Source organism: Gymnoscopelus braueri, assembly GCF_963280865.1.
Source record: "Gymnoscopelus braueri genome assembly, chromosome: 19".
Classification (NCBI taxonomy): Eukaryota; Metazoa; Chordata; class Actinopteri; order Myctophiformes; family Myctophidae; genus Gymnoscopelus; species Gymnoscopelus braueri.
Window position 1 is genome coordinate 41207785 of NC_137621.1, and position 18734 is coordinate 41226518.

The following is an 18734-nucleotide window of genomic DNA, read 5'->3' on the forward strand; positions in this document are numbered from 1 at the left end:
ACAAATTGACCACATATATGAAGTTAAACAACTAAATTCTATCCAAACGCTATCTGAAAAGTAAATTATGTGCCTCCAAAACGAAGTTTGAGAGCGTTTTCAAACCGAAAGTAAAAAGTTCACACGGGCACGGATGCGCACGGATGCGCACATGCGTGCGTGAATTTACGCACCGGATACCCGGATGTGTAACCTAAATAGTAGGGAAAATACGGATTTCAGAAAGAGGAGTGTTTTTCAATGCAGGAAAACACCCCAGCATCATTATATAGTGGCTGATAGAGGGGAAAAAATGCAAAATATATATATAGAGGTATTTTTCAAATATAGGCTTAATGTTGCCTACTATACTTTTAAGGACTTAAACATAAACTTTCAAAATGTTTCCTAAATAGCAGCTCTACAAGCTCACAACGCGTCACAGTGTGACATGTTCGTGAGCTCATAAATTGGCTATTTTTGCTACTTTTGCGTGACACCGTTGTATTAAGTAAAGTCTTTATAAGTGATTTGTTATAGAGGCATGGGCCATTAACGAAAGTGTCAGGTCAGTCATTTGCCAGGATAGTCACATAAACATGTTAATACACATGCACATTAATAAGTAAACATCAGAAATATCTTATTCGGCAAATACTAAAATACAAATCAAACTAAGCTTAGGAAGTGAATTATGTAGCCTTAATTTTCTAGCTAAATGATAAATGTACATTGGTTTAATTTGCTATATATGTATAAAGAGCAGAAATTGAGAAGTAGCAGGATGGCACCAGACAACATCACCACATGACTGAGGCCTGAGTACAGTAACAGTACAACACAGACTATATTTGAGACCTAAGCTCACTTTTCACAACGCATACGGAGAACAGATCTATACGTGATTGATTTGTGCTCAGTTACACTGCTTTCTTTTGTGGTCAATAGAACGAAGAAGGTAACAGTTGGGCTTGTAGTTCAATATTATGTCGAACAGTTTGCACTAGAGTTTGTCAAACTGTGTGCTGTTGCCCTCCATGTTGGTACAAAAATCTCTTACAATCAGGACTGAGACATACAAACCGGTCGTGACCCAAAATGGCTGGTGGACCTGTTGTATTGGGTTGCCTCTCTCCTCACGAACCTGAACATTAACCTTACTTAAAAATCTGGTATTTTTTTCATGTCAAGGATCCCCAAAATTATATGTATTTGGCCGTGGACCCCCTATCTCAAAATATTTTGTTCCAGGGACCCCCCCAGAAGCAAAGATATGAGTTAAAAATGTTCGCTTTAAAAAATTATATATATATTCAAAGATTTGCACACCTTTTCACGATTTTTCAAAAATAGCAGATATACAAGCTCATAGCGCGGCACCGAGTGCCGCGCTAGGAGCTTGTAGATCTGCTATTTTTTAATTGCCAAAGAAATCTTAAAATGACACAGATGCGTTCCCGGTCTTAATGGGTTACGGTAATAGTAGACGCCGCCGGCATCAATTCCCTAGTGCCAGGAGAATTGAAAATCGATTTCTTCACAATCTAATCATCAGCTTTATTAATGTCACCCTTCGCGTTTTTTACAAAGTTTACAGGCTAAACTTTTGGAGTTCGCAAGCTGTGTCTTAATGTAACCTGAAGGATGTTGATCTAATTCACAGTCATCTTTTTCTTGTCAGGGTGGATGGAAAGTTGCCCACATGCATCGTGACTGGCCGCCTGATTCCAGAGTACCAGTTCTGGATGTGCACTGTGTGTAAGCACTGTGCCCTTGAGCAAGAGATCGGCAAATATAGGTTCTGCCCTCTGTGCCACAGCCCTCTGACCTGAAGCCGAACAAGGACGTTTTTAGAAAAAGTGGAAAACATTTTTTTAGAGACACTGTAGACTTCAAGTACAGTGTCTTTTAAACCAGATCATCACCTACTGTAAATTATTACTTTTTTGGGGGAAATATTTATTTTTGCCTTTAATAATGCTAAACTTCTCTTTCAGAAATATTCATTTACATTTTATGATATGCAGAATTATTTTTCTCAGTGTATTTTTTATTACATTTTATACATACATAATATTAACAGCGGCAAGCAGTCGCAGCTTATGTGTTTGTACTTGTACCAACTTGTAAATATGACAACAGAGGGTTAACAACCTGATAGATCTGGTTTTCCCATGGTATATTACAGTAAGATTAAAACGTCAAGTCATTTTGCTTGAAGTTAATTCCAATGCGCAGTTAACATTCCATACAAGTTTGTGTTACATTTAGGATTAGCCAGCTGGGCGCTGGCTAACACTGGCACATGTACAGACATTTTGATTCATGTGTGTTATCCTTAAAACTCAAAATAAAGACATTTGATTCAATGGCAAACCATTAGTAAGATAAAGGGTTCTGGTAAGAACCATTAATAGATGGTCAGCTAGAACCTTTTAATTTCCTGTTAGGAGCAGTAGGGCTGTTGGACTCTTAGCATTGTTGTATTATTCATAGTTTTAAGCAGATCATTGCCAAGAAACATTTCAAGCTGATGCAATATTTTATATTGGCTGCTATCATGATGCTGTACAGTCTCTATAGTGTAAAACAAACACTCACACTCACTCTCTCTCACACACACACACACACACACACACACACACACACACACACACACACACACACACACACACACACACACACACACACACACACACACACACACACACAGCAGAGAGATGACTGTCAAACGCATCGCTGTCGTTTACAAGTGTTTTTAGACCGACAACTTTTAGACCAAAACACTAATACCACTGTTAAATGAGGCTTCAGAACAGGTAGGTGTAGAAGACACAGACGAGTAGACAGAACTATGGTGAAAGGCAGTGGTGGAAAGTAACAAAGTACATTTACTCAAGTACTGTATTTTAATAGAATTTTTAGGCACTTTTGCTTTACTTGAGTATTTAGATTTTTCAATACTTTATACTTCTACTCCACTTCATCCCAGAGGTAAATATTGTGATTTTTACTCCATTACAATTATTAGAAAATGTTATTTGCTAGTTACATTGTACATTTTGATTATTGCTACAAAACAACCAATTAAGCCCTATTTTATTCGAAAAGCCAATCTACAAACTCACTGTGACCTCGTAGATTTTCGAAATATTTTAACAGATTTTGTAGAACTTGTGAAATTGGCCATTCTGCCTATACTAATACTAAAGTACTTTCACTTTTGGTCAATTAAGTGTATTTTGATGCCAATACTTTTGTACTTTTACTCCAGTAAAATGTTATACCTAAAAATGAATACCTACTGTACAGGACTTTTACTTGTAACAGAGTATTTCTACATTATGGTATTGCTACTTTTACTATTTTTAGCCACGGCCAGCAGTAACTGAGGCAGGTCCAGAGCAGTTGTCGACAGTAGTGAATTACAATTACAGTACTTGAAAACTGTACTTAAAGAGCTGGTGCCATGTTTTTGCACTTTTTCTGTTTTTGGGCGGTGTAGCCGCCCCTATAAGTGGGGTTGGGACACCTCATTAGTACACCCTTCGCTGTACTGTGATTGGCTCATAATTAGTACACCCCTAGCATTAGTACACCCCTAGCTGTACTGTGATTGGCTGACTCTATTGGCTGACTCTATTCAGCACTGTGATTGGCTAGCGAGACACATGATGAAATCAATAACCTATAAATAGGACTATGCACTTAAAAAAAAAAAAAAAATTTAAAGTGAGCTTCCATCACTGTGATGACCACTGTGATGACCACACCGCCCACTTCACACTGGGTGTGATTTTTATTCATGTGTCTATGAGGTTGATAGAACTTCATTAAGCCCCCCGGTGGTGGTTTTATGGTGTTTTATGTCTTCTCTGACTATTTGGAGTTTCTTCCTGGAGGCTGAAACCTTGAGGGTCAAACGTGCCAATAGAGAAACAGCGCTTTAGTGACACAGTAAAAACATACCCTCCCCCTCATTATCATAACACAACAGGTGTGGGGATGAGGAGGAGGAGGGACTAGGACAGGTGGGTGGTGCTAAGGTGGTGGAGGAGGTGCTAAGGTGAGAACCAGGTATACTTAATGAACTGGAGGCGTGTCCACATAAAAACATAATTTTAACAATTTCTGTACACTTTTTTAAAAAAACTTCCTCCTAGTGTAACCATAATACCTGATGATTATGTTTTAGGGGGGAAAATCACTGAAAATCACGGCACCCCATCTTTAAGTAATTGTGTTAAGTATCTGTACTTTACTTGAGTATTTGTATTTTGGTTTGGGATACTCAAAGACACATTGTTGTACTTTTGACTCATACAGCAATGCATTGTTATTACAAAAAGAAAATGTACTTTGTAATTTTGAATTTTGAATAGTTAACAAGTGCATACTTAGCAAGTACTGCAGTACTGCAATTTGACTGAGCAACTTTCATTTGTAGTTGAGTAATATTTGACGAGGAGTATCTATACTTTGACTCAAGTACTGGGGTTGAGTAATTCTTCCACCACAGGTCCAGAGTGGGCCCCGAGGGGACTGAGTAATGCAGGGCTCCAGGGCCAAGCAGCAGGGCTGACCAGACAAGGGCCAGGAATCATAAGCTAGTCAGAACACAGGACTATACAGGAAAATACTCTGGATTCATTTAACTCTTTGTATACTGTCGTTGCTGTTGGGCAGAAACCTCTTATATCCATTTTGTGTTGTTTTTTTTGTAAATTAACATCCTACTTAATTGCAAGATCAAAAGCATCAAAGTAGCAGATCTACAAGCTCGTTTTGAGCTTGTAGATCTGCTACTTTTGATACATTTGAATTTGAATCCTGAAAAGTAATAGTTTTGGAAATACGAGGTATCCACCCGAAATGGGACATTCTGCATAATGAGTACTTTATACTTTAGGTACTTTAAGTACATTTTGATACCAATACTTTTGTACTTCCACTCAAGTAAATGTTTAATTCCGTACTTTTACTTGTAACAGATTATTGCGGTATTGATACTTTTACTTAAGTAAAAAATGTGAGTACTTTTCCCACCACAGCTTTCTTGCCTCTAATGCAGTCTTTTTCTGCCATCTACAGTTCATGGTTGGAATTACGAATTATACAATACAAAAAGTTCATAATCTTCTCAGGATATTGTCTCTGTTGGGTGGAAACCTGAGACCATTATGTCCAAAACTGTTACTTTACAGGATTAAAAAAAAGGGGGGGAAAAAGCAACTTTTTAAAAATACTTTTGTGTGACGCTGTTGTATGATCAAGACAGAGCAGTGGTTCCCAAACTTTTTAGCCCATAAGACCCAAATGAAAAGCTTGTAGATCTGCTATTTTCACTACTTCTTAAACTTTTTTACATGTATTTATGGCAATGATTAGATTTTTTAATTGTATTTATGAAATACTTTTGAAAAATGTTAGAATTGTTTTTTATTGATGAAAGCTTGTGATATTTTTGTTTAAACTTTTTTGAATCGTTTGAAAATATATTTTTTAAAACAAATGTAGGAAGGGGAAAATTTATATTTACTTATTATAATCAATTACTTCCAAATGCCCTCCTCTTGATAACTTGGTTCTGGAGAAAAAGTAGCCTAAAGACAGTGTTAATCGGTTCACCATGAACATTTGGTTATTTTTTTGTTTGTTCACATAGGCCTGTGGCCCCCGACCTCAATTCATTTAATCATTTTGTCCCCCTGTCTAAACTAGTTGAATACCCCTGGTGTAAGCCTTACACAGATCTGGTCTTAAAACTAGGCCAGTAAACAAATTGACAAGGGGAGAAGATCTTTAAAGAATAATGTGCTACACTTAGCTAACAGTACCTAACCTATGTCCGGTCGGGCAGTCATCAAATATTTACACCAATGCATTTGGCACACACCAACATGACATAAGTGGCCCGGAACTGTGCTGTAGCCTCGGCTCTGGTCCAGAGCTCTCTCTAACGCTCTGCCAGGCGCGCTGCTATTCACATAGACTGAAAATTCCACTGCCGTGCGAGGTCTCTAACTTTAGTAAAAAATAAACAAAACTACTCTAAAACAAAGGCAGTTTTGTGTTGTTGTAAGTCTATTCTCCAGGGTGGGAAGCCTCTCAGCACCCCACTTTCTCTATATAATACACTTTTTGGGCAGAAAATAAAATAAGTCCGCCAGACGGAAATGATTGTATTTGCTCCACTGCGCCCTCTACAGATATGGTCAATGGTAATTTGTATTGACCAGATCTGTAGAGGGCACAGTGGCGTAAATAAAATAATTTCCATTACACAAAAAAGTGTATCATAGAGAAATTGGGGTTCTGAGACGTCTTCCACCGTGGACAATAGACTTTCAACAACACAAAACTGCCTTTGTTTCGTTGAGTAGCAAAACAGTTTTGTTTATGTTTTACTAAAGACGGAGACCTCGCACGGCAGTGGAATGTTCGGTCTATGAGCAGAGCAGCGCGCCTGGCAGAGCGTTACAGAGAACTCACTAACGCTCTGGACCAGAGCTACTGTAGCCTATAACAGATTCACTTTGAGAAGACATGCTAGTAAGTCTAGTCTATATTATCATATTTAATAGTGTTGCGCATTTGAAGTGTTTTGGAAGGAAGAAGTGTGTTTTCTGTATACGAAATGATATGCCCCCCACGGCCAGTGGTATACAGTAACTAAGTAGGCTACATTTACAAAGTATCTTTACTTAACTAGAGTATTTCCAGTTTTACTTCTAGTCCACTACATCTCAGAGGCAAATATTGTACTTTTACCCCACTACAATTTTTTGAAAACTGTAGTTACTTTGTAGATTTGGGTTATTATTACAAAACATACATTAATCACTTCAGCCCTATATATACTGTACATTTCGGCCATTCGATAGCTGATTTACAAGCTCACAATGCCTCGCATTGCACTGCTATTTTCAAGAGATTTTGTACATTTTGAAAACATGAAATGGATGATTTCTGTATAATTAGTACTTTTACTTTAGGTACTTTAAGTACATTTTGATGCCAATACTTTTGTACTTTTACTCAAGTAGATTTTGTATAGCGGGCGTTTACTTGTAACAGAGTATTTCTTACATTGCAGTATTGATACTTTTACTTAAAGGGATACTTCACTTTCACATAAAATAAACATTAAAAATATATATTAAAAAAAAATGAAAGAAGTTATGGCAAAATAAAGGCCCCCTCACACATTAGTAGGACACTCTAATGCGTGAGGGGGCCATGAATTTTCCATTACTTTTTTCATTTATTTTTAATATTTTTTTTAAATGTTTCCCCGGCCCTAAAGTGAAGTATCCCTTTAAGTAAAACATTTGAGTACTTTTTTTCCACCACTGTGGAGTCAGACAGACTGACACCAGGCAGTGTGTGACAGTTGAGGCTGTCAGCCTGTCAGTCAGTGGTGGAAAAAGTACTCAAATTCTTTACTTATAAGTAAAAGTATCAATACTGCAATGTAGAAATACTCCATTACAAGTCAAAATGTAGTTGAGTAAAAGTACAAAAGTATTGGCATCAAAATGTACTTAAAGTACCAAAAGTAAAAGTACTAAAATGTTTGAAAATAGCAGATCTACAAGCTCGTGTTGTGAGCTTGTAGATTGGCTATTTTCAAATAACCTTGGTATAAAATAGGGCTAAAGTGGTTAATGTATGTTTTATGATATAATAATTTATATCGGCAAAGTAACTAGTAACTAAAGTTTTCAAATAAATGTAGTGGAGTAAAAGTACAATATTTGCCTCTGAGATGTAGTGGAGTAGAAGTAAAAGTACTGAAAATTGAAAATACTCCAGTAAAGTAAAAGTACCTCAAAATTTTACTTAAGTACAGTACTTGAGTAAATGTACTTAGTTACTTTACACCACTGGTGGTGACAGTTGAGGCTGTCAGTGCTGTCACACTGTCGCATGCATTCCCCGAGGCAGGCAGCGCTCCACACAGCATCATCTGCACCAGCCAGCAGCAGCAGCAGCAGGCAAGTACGGCACGGAAATATCATTGCATTTCTATGGTTTTGTGGAGTGGCTATTATATTCTGAGTGAATTGCAATTATGCTGCATGCAGGCTTGAATGTTGTTTGCATTTGCAATATAAATGTGAATGAATAACATCTCACAGCTATTTTCTGTGTTAGCCTATTTGCAGTGGTGGGAAAAGTACTACATTTTTTTAACTTATAAGTAAAAGTATCAATACAGCAATGCAGAAATGCTCTGTTACAAGCAAAAGTCTCGAATTCAAAATGTACTTGAGTAAAAGTACAAAAGTATTGGTATCAAAATGTACTTAAAGTACCAAAAGTAAAAGTACTCATTATGTCCCATTTCAAGTTTTCAAATGTATAAATCTTTTGAAAATAGCAGATCTACAAGGTCACAATGCATCGCAACATTGTGAGCTTGTAGATCGGCTATTTTCAAATAGCCAAAATGTATATAGGGCTGAAGTGGTTAATATGTTTCTTAATATTAATCCAAATCTACAAAGTAACTAGTAGTAACTAAAGTTTTCAAATAAATGTAGTGGAGTAAAAGTACAATATTTTAATCCGAGATGTAGTGGAGTAGAAGTAAAAGTATTGGAAAGTGGAAATACTCAAGTAAAGTACAAATACCTCAAAATTGTACTTAAGTACAGTACTTAACTAAATGTACTTAGTTACTTTACACCACTGCTATTTGGAATGTGGATTGACTACAACATTCAAGTAGCCTATACATTTAGTCTGCTGAAAGAAAGAAAGAAAGAAGTTTACATTCCTTTCACAAATAATCTTTATCCAATTACTATGTTGTATTCAGCCTGTGTAAACCCTATACTTTACACATATATTTAATGGCTAAAGGCATTTAAAACTATTATACCATTCATAGGCCTAATTAGCAAATAATTATGTCAAAATACACAGCTATTTTTGTATTGTAGCTACTACAGTTCTGAGGTACTTTTACTTCATTTGAATGTTTAAATTGTTTTGATACTTACTATTCCACTACATATCAATGGACAGTTAGGCTATTGTATGTTTTACTCCACTAACATTATTTGACATATTTAAGTTACTAGCTACATTGCAGATATAGATTATTAATACAAAACATAACAGATTCATTATGATGTGAATGAATGAATGACATTTTTATTTTCGTGTCATGCCACCACTTTGGCCCATCCCATATGGGATTATATGACACATTACACAGAAAGAAAACAATACATTAACAGTCCATTAACAGTAGTTCCTGTTCATATTACGTCCTTCCTTATAACATACCACATAAATAAACATGCGTACAGTACTTATATGAACAAAATATGAACAAATAAGACAGTGCCATTTTACATGTAAATGACCCTCCTCCTCATTGATCAGGCCTTGTCAAGAAATGAAGCAAATGAAAAAATGTCATGTTGAAAGACGTGATGTATTATTATAGTTGTTAATCTGCCCAACAGCACATACACTAATTACTGTATAATCAGCCCCATCTTTGCCAGCTGCAACACTAAAGTGATGCACACATTAATGCAAAGTAAGCCTACTGTATTCCCTTATTGCGGTATTGCTACTTTTACATAAAACAAATCTGAGTGCTTCTTGCACTACAGTGTAAAAGGAACCCTGACCTGTATGTTCTTGCCATTATTGCTGTTAATATGATTTTTTGTAGCCTATTATGCGGCACAATGCAACTCTCACTCCCCAAAACTTCCAATGACAATGTGATATTTGTAAGGGTACTGTAGCATGGCTATTTGGGAGCCTATGGTATGTTCCCCGGGTTCAATGTTCCCCACTTACCCCCGCAAAAATATCCAATCCACTTTATTTATAGAGCACATTTAAAACAACAGCGTTGAACTAAAGTGATGTACAGTACACTCAGTAAAACAAATAACAAAATAATACTGTGAGTAAAACGATAAACAGGGGAACATCAAATAAACCCTAAACCTAAGCCTAACCTTTTTGGGGGGGTAAGCGTTGAACCTAGAACCCGGGATGACTCTGGCTATTTGTGGTGGATGGATCCTCCACGTTCCACCTACAGGAATATAATTAAACTTTGTGGCAGTCAATGATAGCCTACAGTCCATTGCACATTATTATATTTTGCATGCAATCATCACTCATATGCCTAATGTCAATTTAATGACTTTTGTTTGTGGCCTGATCCACACCACTGAAATGACTGGTTTGTGTTATACATGCTATAACCCCTTAGCCTGTAACCCAAGAATATACACTTTTCAATGAACTGTCCATTAGTTTAACTAACTTTATTTGATCAAACATAAAAATATCTCTGTTAACATTTTCTGTTACTGTACATGAATGCTGATTCATGATGTGCTGTAAATGTTTATTTCGCCCTTGCGGTAATAGGCCTACATTGTATGGTTCCACAGATAAACTGTCTTTACTCTGATACATAGGACTGCTATGATATTTTGATCAATCAATGGGACAGTGACATTTTGTACTTTCATTCTTGTCTACAGTACAGCCATCGGAGCCTTTCATCAAAGCATCCAACCAAAAGCCCATCAGAGTTTGGGCGCTGACATAAGTCAGACCTAACCCCAGACCACAGCTCCATCATGGTGTATGGAGAGATCCTTTACAGGCACGGACGGGACGACTGCTCCATGAACCTCAACGTCGGAGGCTTCAAGCAGCGCGTGGAACTCGACGTTCTCAAACGCTTTCCACAGACACGTCTTGGACGCCTGGTCTGCTGCAGCTCCAAAGAGGCGATCCTGGAGCTCTGCGACGACTTCAGCTCCTCTGAAATGGAGTACTACTTCGACCGCAACCCCAGTTTCTTCTGTTACGTCCTGAACTTCTATCTCACTGGGAAAATGCACCTGATGGACGGGTTGTGTGTCGCCTCCTTTAGTCAAGAGATTGAGTATTGGGGCATCAAGGAACGGCACCTGGACTCGTGCTGCAGTGAAGTTTTTCAAGAACTGAACTTTGCTAACTCAGAGGAATGGGAACAACTCCAGGGCTCCTATTCTTCTATTGGGGAAACGTCAGAGTCGGAGAACGAGTTGGAGATGTTTGAGGGCACCTGGTGCGCAGGTGTTCGGAAGAATATATGGCTCAGGCTGGAGAACCCAGGTTACTCCCGTTCCGCCAAGATGATGGCCATAGCCTCAATGAGTGTGGTTGTTGTCTCCATTTTGGCCATGTGCATCCACAGTATGCCTGAATTCCATCAAGTGGATATCAATAACAAGGAGATTGAGAACCCAGGGCTAGCCTTAGTTGAAATAATCTGCGTCATCTTTTTCTCCGTGGAGTTTGTCGTTCGTTTGGCCGTGGCACCTTCGGCCAAGAAATTCCTATGCAGCCCCCTCAACATCATCGACTTTATCTCCGTCATGCCTTTCTTTATCACTTTGGCATTGGATTTAATGGACAAAGAGGAGACCGCAGATCTGGAGAATGTTGGCAAAGTGGTGCAGATCTTGCGATTGATGCGCATGTTCCGCATCTTAAAACTGGCCCGCCATTCAGCTGGGCTTCAGTCCCTCGGGGCCACTTTCAGAGACAGCTACCGAGAGGTAGGGCTGCTAGTACTCTTCCTGTCCGTGGGCACTTCCATCTTTGCCGTTCTCATCTACTTTGTGGAGCATGAGGATTTGGAGTCCCAGTTCCAGAACATTCCTATTGGCTGGTGGTGGGCCACCATTAGCATGACGACAGTGGGCTATGGGGACATGTGCCCTGTGACACCAGTTGGGAAGCTGACAGCAACCTTGTGCATCCTCAGCGGGATGCTTGTGGTGGCTCTGCCCATTACTCTCATCTTCAACAAGTTTGCCAAGTTCTACTCGAAACAAAAATAAGCAATTACGGACACATCCAAAATGAGATGTTTCTCTGTGGGACAAATCAGGGTTTGCCTTGTCTGAACATCGGGGTTCTGCATACGTAACAGAAGAACACGTTCATCAGTGATCAATCAGTGCAGCAGCTAAGCAACTGAATAGGCAGCTGTGAACATAGAGGCATGAATGTTTCCGTACACATTTCCAGGAACAAGCTATTTTCACCAGCTTCATATAATGTGCAAGTTGAAATGGCCTTGTCACAAAGTGGTCAAATGGTGATTTGGAAAGATGAAGATGTTTAGGTAGCAGTAACATTAGTACTTTTGTGGCTTAAAGCAAAATGGTACTTTGGTAGAGGTTTGGGTTGCCATAATGTAACTCCAAATATTGGTGAGATGTGGTTGCTCTGTTGATTTAAAAAAAAATCATATTCCATTGACACAGTGAAACCGGCCTCAAAGTCACTTTTAGCACACAAATGAATGCAAACAAAATGCATGAATTAATTATTAATACATTAAATTAATATAATATATTTATTTTACTATTTGAAATCAGAAGAAGTCCCTGACTGGATCCGCAGATCTGGGTCCGGATTTTTAAATAGCAAAATCAATAGAAAGTTGGCATTTTTATTTAAAACAAAAATGCTGTATTGTGTGTTTTGTGTTGTTACATATTGGCTGAATTGGCTTTGTTTGCATTCATTTATGTACTAAAATTGTGACTTTGAGAACTGTTACTGTGCAATGTAAGTTAGTGATCAATGGAGCGACTATTGAAGATATGTCACCAATATGTGGAGTTACATCATGGTATTGGTAAGGTAATTACACAACCCAATCCTCTACCAAAGTGTCATATTGCTTTGAACTCCACTTGACTCCACTGAGAGATTCCCCATGAGATGATAGGCTACCTTGTTTACTGAATTATCACCTGTTGGACCACATCACTTTCCCCTAATGTCCACATTGCCCACGATACAGCCACCATAGGACACATAACGCTGTCAAGACAATGTCATTGTCCATTCACAGCTTTGGCCATAATATGGCTTAAGCTATGAATAGACATATTATATCCTACATAAATGCAGATCATTTACTGTTATTTTTAGATATCGCGCTTGTTTAAAAGTTTTCCATAGTCATTAAAAACATGACAAATATTTGAGCCTAAATGAATGACTAAACATCATTATGTGCGCTTAATAATTTACAGACATTTGAATTTAATTTGTAAACCAATCTTTTCTCCAGGGACTATTATTTCTGGGTAGGTTTTTCAAAGTAATCTGAATTTCCAAATGCAACAATATGACTTTGACAAAAGATAAAGGCAAAATGAAGTTCACTGTTTTGGATTACCTAGCTCAAGCAAGTTGATTGTCATACCCTACTGAAAAGAATGAAATCCAATTGCTTCCTCAAAAATCATTGGCAGTGCTCAGGGCTCTTTGTTAGTATATTTTCTGATGCTGGGGTTTAAGTGGTTAAAATCAATCCTTAAAAATCAATCAGTGGTGCCATGGGGAATTTTTTTTGGGTCACCAACTAACAATAACTTTTTATCGTTAGGCCGGAATGTCCGGGTGCGGGGATCATGTTTTTCCCCGCATGAGTCTGTCAGTCAAGCTGGCTGGCTGGCTGTGAGAAGTTAATATCGGACACCACTGGACTGATCTGCATGTCATTTTGCACGCACACTCCAGAACAAGGAAGAACCTCCGCCCCAAATCTTTCAAATCGGCCTCATGCTGATGTTATAGGCTAACAGGCTGCTTCACGTTTTGGCCTTTGACTCTTAAAGGGATAGTTCACCCCCAAAACGACTTTTTCTCTATCGTTTACCTGAAGCCTTGAATTCATGGAGATTGTTTTGTTTTCATCGCCAATAATTTGATGACTGGCGGCGGCTCCGGTAGGAGGCTCAAAGTGTCAACTTTGAGTCTCCTACCGGAGACATTAGCATCTTTCCGGCGGTCATCAAATTATTGGCTCAGAAATGCGACAAAAACAAAAAAATCTCCATGAATTCAATGCTTCATGGGGTGTGTAATTGATAGAAAATAAGGCATTTTTTGGGTGAACTATTCCAAACCAGGCCTGGCGGAGATCTGTGCTCTGAGCAGCACACTTCTAGTTGCTTGTGCTGTTGAGGCTTATCATGTTTGGTGGTGAATAATGTATATGGTGCAAGTTTAAATATACATGTGTCTGTATAGGTTGTACAGTAGGTCTTATTTACCCCACAGCCAGTGAAAAAAGTTGTACTGTAACTGCAAGTGAAAATTATCCTGCCATTTAGCTACTTTTAAAGACGAGTGTAGGCTATTTGAAGTCACCATATAGATAGCTTAAGAAACTGAAGGTCATAGCTCAACAAGTTCAACATTTCACAAACTTCCCTGCTGAAGTGACATAATTATTATGTCTGTAGTTTCCTATTACCTGTTGTGTAATGTCGCAAGACTTTTTTTTGCAGATGGGCTCCCAGATTGCCTGTAATGTACTCCTCACATGCTATTGATCTGCATGTCCTGTTATCACATCTCTTTGTTGGTCTCTGCCAGGTCTTCTGCCATTAGAAATGTAAAAAAAATATATAATACTGTATGCCACGCAATGATGTACCTGGATAAGCAAAGTTTACTGTAAATAAAAATATGTTTTTAAAAATCCTCATGGCCTGCTTGCTGGTTCACACAAGCTGATGTCACGACTCGTAAGTATTGAAAGGTGCAGGACTCATTCGGCAAATAATGGTTATTGCATATTCAATGTAAGTATAATTACATTAGTTTTAGATGATTAGCATTACAAAGATTGGTAATCCTTTAACAAAACACAGCCTGAATTTTACATAACTGCTAACACCCTACCTCTGAGCTTCAATACTCTCCTGCTTGCTAACATATTGTGCCACACAATCACTTGGATGCAGTCACTGTCTGCTATCTCTCTTCCTCAGATAAGAATGTGCCGACCAACAAGAAAAGGTCATCTGGGCTGTCCTCCAACAAATATATATATAGCTCAGATAAAAGTGTTTTCTAAAAGTCAGCACGATTATCCAATTGATTTTTACATCAACTGGACACTTTATATAGCCTATCTATAAGAGAGCAACATCTCAGGGAAAGGGAACAGAGGCTATTTTTCGGTCAAATGAATATTGCTTACTGTCGATGTAAAAGTATTTGAAGTGAAATGAATCCGTTTTCACTATCAGGGAAATAGCCTGTGACTTGAGACACGTTTCAGTCTTTCCTGCTAGTTGAGGGTCACACAATATCGCACAGTGGATTTAGTTCTCCCCTTTTGTCTTCATCACGGAAAGCCACAATATCTCTGGTCATCTAAAAAATATAGGACGTCTACTGTCTGTGTTCCTCTCCTTCACCTCTCTATAGAGGATAGATGTGATTCTGCCAGTAATTCTGGGTGGGCTCTGATCTCCAAACTAATCAGATAACTGAATCTGATTACAGTTTAGACTCGAGGATAATGTGCATCCAGTCTGAGAACTGCTGACGGTCGCTTTGAAAAACAGAATGAGCACAGTATTGCATGAAGAACAATGATGTACTGTATGTATGTAGCCTACTGTATGTATGTATGTATGTAAATGTATATACTGTGTGTGTGTGTACAGTATGTATATGTATATATATATATATTTCTATATGTGTATATGCATATATATATATGCATAGACATTCAGTATATATATATATATATATATACTGAATACACTATGCCTGAGCCATAGTGACATGCTTACATACGGGAATATTGGGTTTGTTTATGGTTATGTCAGAGTGACGTGGCCGTGATCCACCCGTCGCCCGGCCAGTCGGCACTCCTATTAACCAATTCTAATAATATAGGATGGCTGAGGCGATAGTCTCAACTCGCAACAGGTTATCTTGAATTAATGACAGGTCTCCCTGCTCTATACGCGCCACGGACGGAGCCTGTAATTTAATTTCAACACCTGAGGTGTTGAGGCCTGTTAAGGCAGAAATTCCTTCCACCCTGTGGAAGAGAATTTCCTTCCCATCAAAAACATCAGTTGCTGATGCTCAGTTACTGTCTATATCACTAAGGCAATGAGAGCGCAACAAGTTTTTTCGTCCCCAAAAGTTAGTTGAATAAGGAGGTGACGTCATTATCACACTATAATGCATTTTAACAGGGATTTCTGTTTGTATTATTGGTTTTATGTACCTTTATGTATTGATTTAAATACATAAAGGTGCAGCTATTACAGCTATTATAATGTATTAGGAAATTATTATAATGTATTACAGCTATGAGAATTATAATACACTATGAACCTGGCCAAAAGAAAGTCATTGAGTTGACAATGATACTTTACCTTATGAGTCATGCTTTGTAGTGTGTTATGATTATTGGTATACGGTATTATGAGTATAGGCTGAGGTAGCATAGGCAGAGACTTGGAATAATAATAATGAAGTTGGTTCAGTCAGTGTAAAGAATATATAAAAATAAAACTTTGGTGTAGTGTTGCTGTAGTCGCTTAGCTTATTACATTTAGTAGTTTGCCCAACACTGTCCATTAGGGATAAGTTTGGGGGTACATATCAGTTTGGGGGTCCTTGAGAACCACTGTCCTATGAGATGTAGTATAGTGATTCTATTTGTCAGAAAACTTGCTATGAGATTGAGTTTGAGTATTAAGCCCTTGTTCAATAAAACTAGATTATTGTACTACATATTTTAGTCCACACAATGCTGGATCTATATGAATGTTGTTGCAAGCGAAGCAAAACTATTTAATACTATTAAATTACAATATCTCCTTTGACAAGCCTCCTGACTCCTGGCATCTGAGCAGGATATTTCTTACAATGTTACAATGATCCCAGTGTCAAATGTCTTGAAAAATGCACATGCTCGGATTTACGGTATCGATCTATGAGGCACACAAGCTGATGGAATAATTATATTACACTAGTGCAGTGCGCATTATATGGACAAGGCAGCATTTTGTGTCTGCCAAATTCACACAGTTTCAAGTTTCGTCCCTTCACTCATTGGATGGAAGTTGGTATGGACCTCTAGGGGAAAAGAAATTACCTCTGGGGAAAGAAAATGCTTGCTATAGAGCGTCCCTTCTAAAGTTCTTTTGGAGATGCACTTCTGCACCTCCACAAATGTGAAACGCTGCACTGTATGTCGTAGACACATCCAGGCTACATTAGAGCCTAAGTGCCCGGACCGCTATTAGAGCCTAAGTGCCCGGACCGCTAGGCCAGCGGTCCGCGCCCCCCTGATGCACATTTAACCACAATCTATTCTATACAAAGGCTGCCTTACAGGGGTAGGTGACATACCTATAGGGTTGACACAGGAGAGCCATTTTCACGAACGTGCAGTTTGTTTTAGAGGCTATCTGCTCGACCTGTGGGTCCGTTGCCGCCTTCCAGAGGGCATACATGTCCTGGCCGTGATGACCATGCGAGTTCATCATCTGCCTGTAAATGCATGGGTGGTAGGGCGCCTTGTTCTCCCCTCCAAAGAAGGCATGATCCTGTGGCGTGACGGCCACGACGTTGGCACAGATACCCACAAACACGTCGTCCGTATGGATGGAGGCATTGAGGGTTAGAGTGGCTTGGTAGATCTTCTCCACTACGTCCCACTTGGTGCCCAGTTATCCGTAGTGCCCAGATGGTTTTGGTGCCCACCTGACTGGTTACCGGCCAGGATGACGGCTTGCGTTGGTAACCGGAATACTCGCCCCCAAAACACGCTCGCTCCCATTTTTGTTTCGCAGACCAGCGGTTCTTGTATTCTTGTATTTGTTTTACTGAGGATAAGGTTAGAAATAAGTTTAGGATTAGCCATAGTTTTACTGAGGTTAAGTTTAGGAATAAGGTTAGGTTTTGGCACCATTTTACTTAGGTTACGTCTAGGAATAAGGTTAGGTTAGTACCAGATGAATACCGCCGGATTTGCCCCGGGGCGACTGCCGTGTTTTGGGGCGAGCGTTTTGGTATTCCATGCGCGCCGCCTACAGGCAACAATGTAGGGAAAATTGGCAAACATTTTGTGATTATTAGAAGTGGAGACACATGTGAAGGTGGAAAAGTAGATGATTGCCTAGCCAGAGCCATGAGCGATTTTTGTAGCAAGTTGGGAGAGAATTGGACAACAGACTGGCCGGACCGGGCTTCAATTAGGTAGCAAGATGTGTATGTGTAGATAATTGGAATCAGATGTTTTGTAGGCCTATCAAAGGTGTATGCACGTCACATTACATATAAGGCATAAAAGACAAAGACACAAAAGGCATTTAAAAGCATAAAATACAGAAATTAACTAGAAAGGGGCCTTCCATCGTGGAGAGCATATATCCACCAGGCCAGGTGGCCTTCCCAGGGCTGTGTTAAAGTCATGGGTTGCAGTCTCCAGAACCTGAGGAAGCTGCGGGGGGAATAGTTGTTCTACGACATAGGGTAGTTAGTTAGTTACTTTATTGACACAATTGTATAAAACATTGGGTCCAAACAATAATCGAAAACCCATAAATACAAAACTTTTAAAGGGTACAATACATTAAAATATACAATACACAACACAAAATCCCTTTACTCATACACCAGGAGATTTCTGTTGCTCCAAAATTGACAGGCAGGCATGTAGCGTACGCAAAGTTCCTCTGTTAGTGCCCACAAAGAGTGAGCTCAGATCAGTAAACTCATCGCTCTGATGTCTTGTGTGAGGGGACACACCAGTATGTGCTGTTCGTTTGGTATACCAGTCTCACATTGACAAATACGCTGCTCAGGTGGTACTGCATGCGACTCCACCTCCCCATTTCCACACGCAGCCCTTGAGAGGGCAATCTAAACCATGT

General features: G+C 39.0%; 2 protein-coding genes across 4 annotated transcripts in view; both read left to right on the top strand.

Annotated features, from left to right (window-relative positions):
• Positions 1 to 2348, top strand: part of wdr35 (WD repeat domain 35) — a 44116-nt gene extending 41768 nt beyond the window's left edge. For all 3 annotated transcript variants that reach the window (XM_080414913.1, XM_080414911.1, XM_080414912.1), the window contains one exon: positions 1661 to 2348. In XM_080414913.1, coding sequence (XP_080271039.1) covers positions 1661 to 1811 — 151 coding nt within the window. In that variant the 3' untranslated portion in view covers positions 1812 to 2348. The remainder of the gene's footprint in view (positions 1 to 1660) is intronic.
• An 8256-nt stretch (positions 2349 to 10604) lies between these two features.
• On the top strand, positions 10605 to 11858 carry kcns3a (potassium voltage-gated channel, delayed-rectifier, subfamily S, member 3a; the record flags this gene model as incomplete). The annotated part of the gene is made up of 1 exon (XM_080414937.1): positions 10605 to 11858. One exon carries the CDS (start codon positions 10605 to 10607, stop codon positions 11856 to 11858), a length of 1254 nt encoding a protein of 417 aa, XP_080271063.1.
• Between the last annotated feature and the right edge of the window lie 6876 nt (positions 11859 to 18734).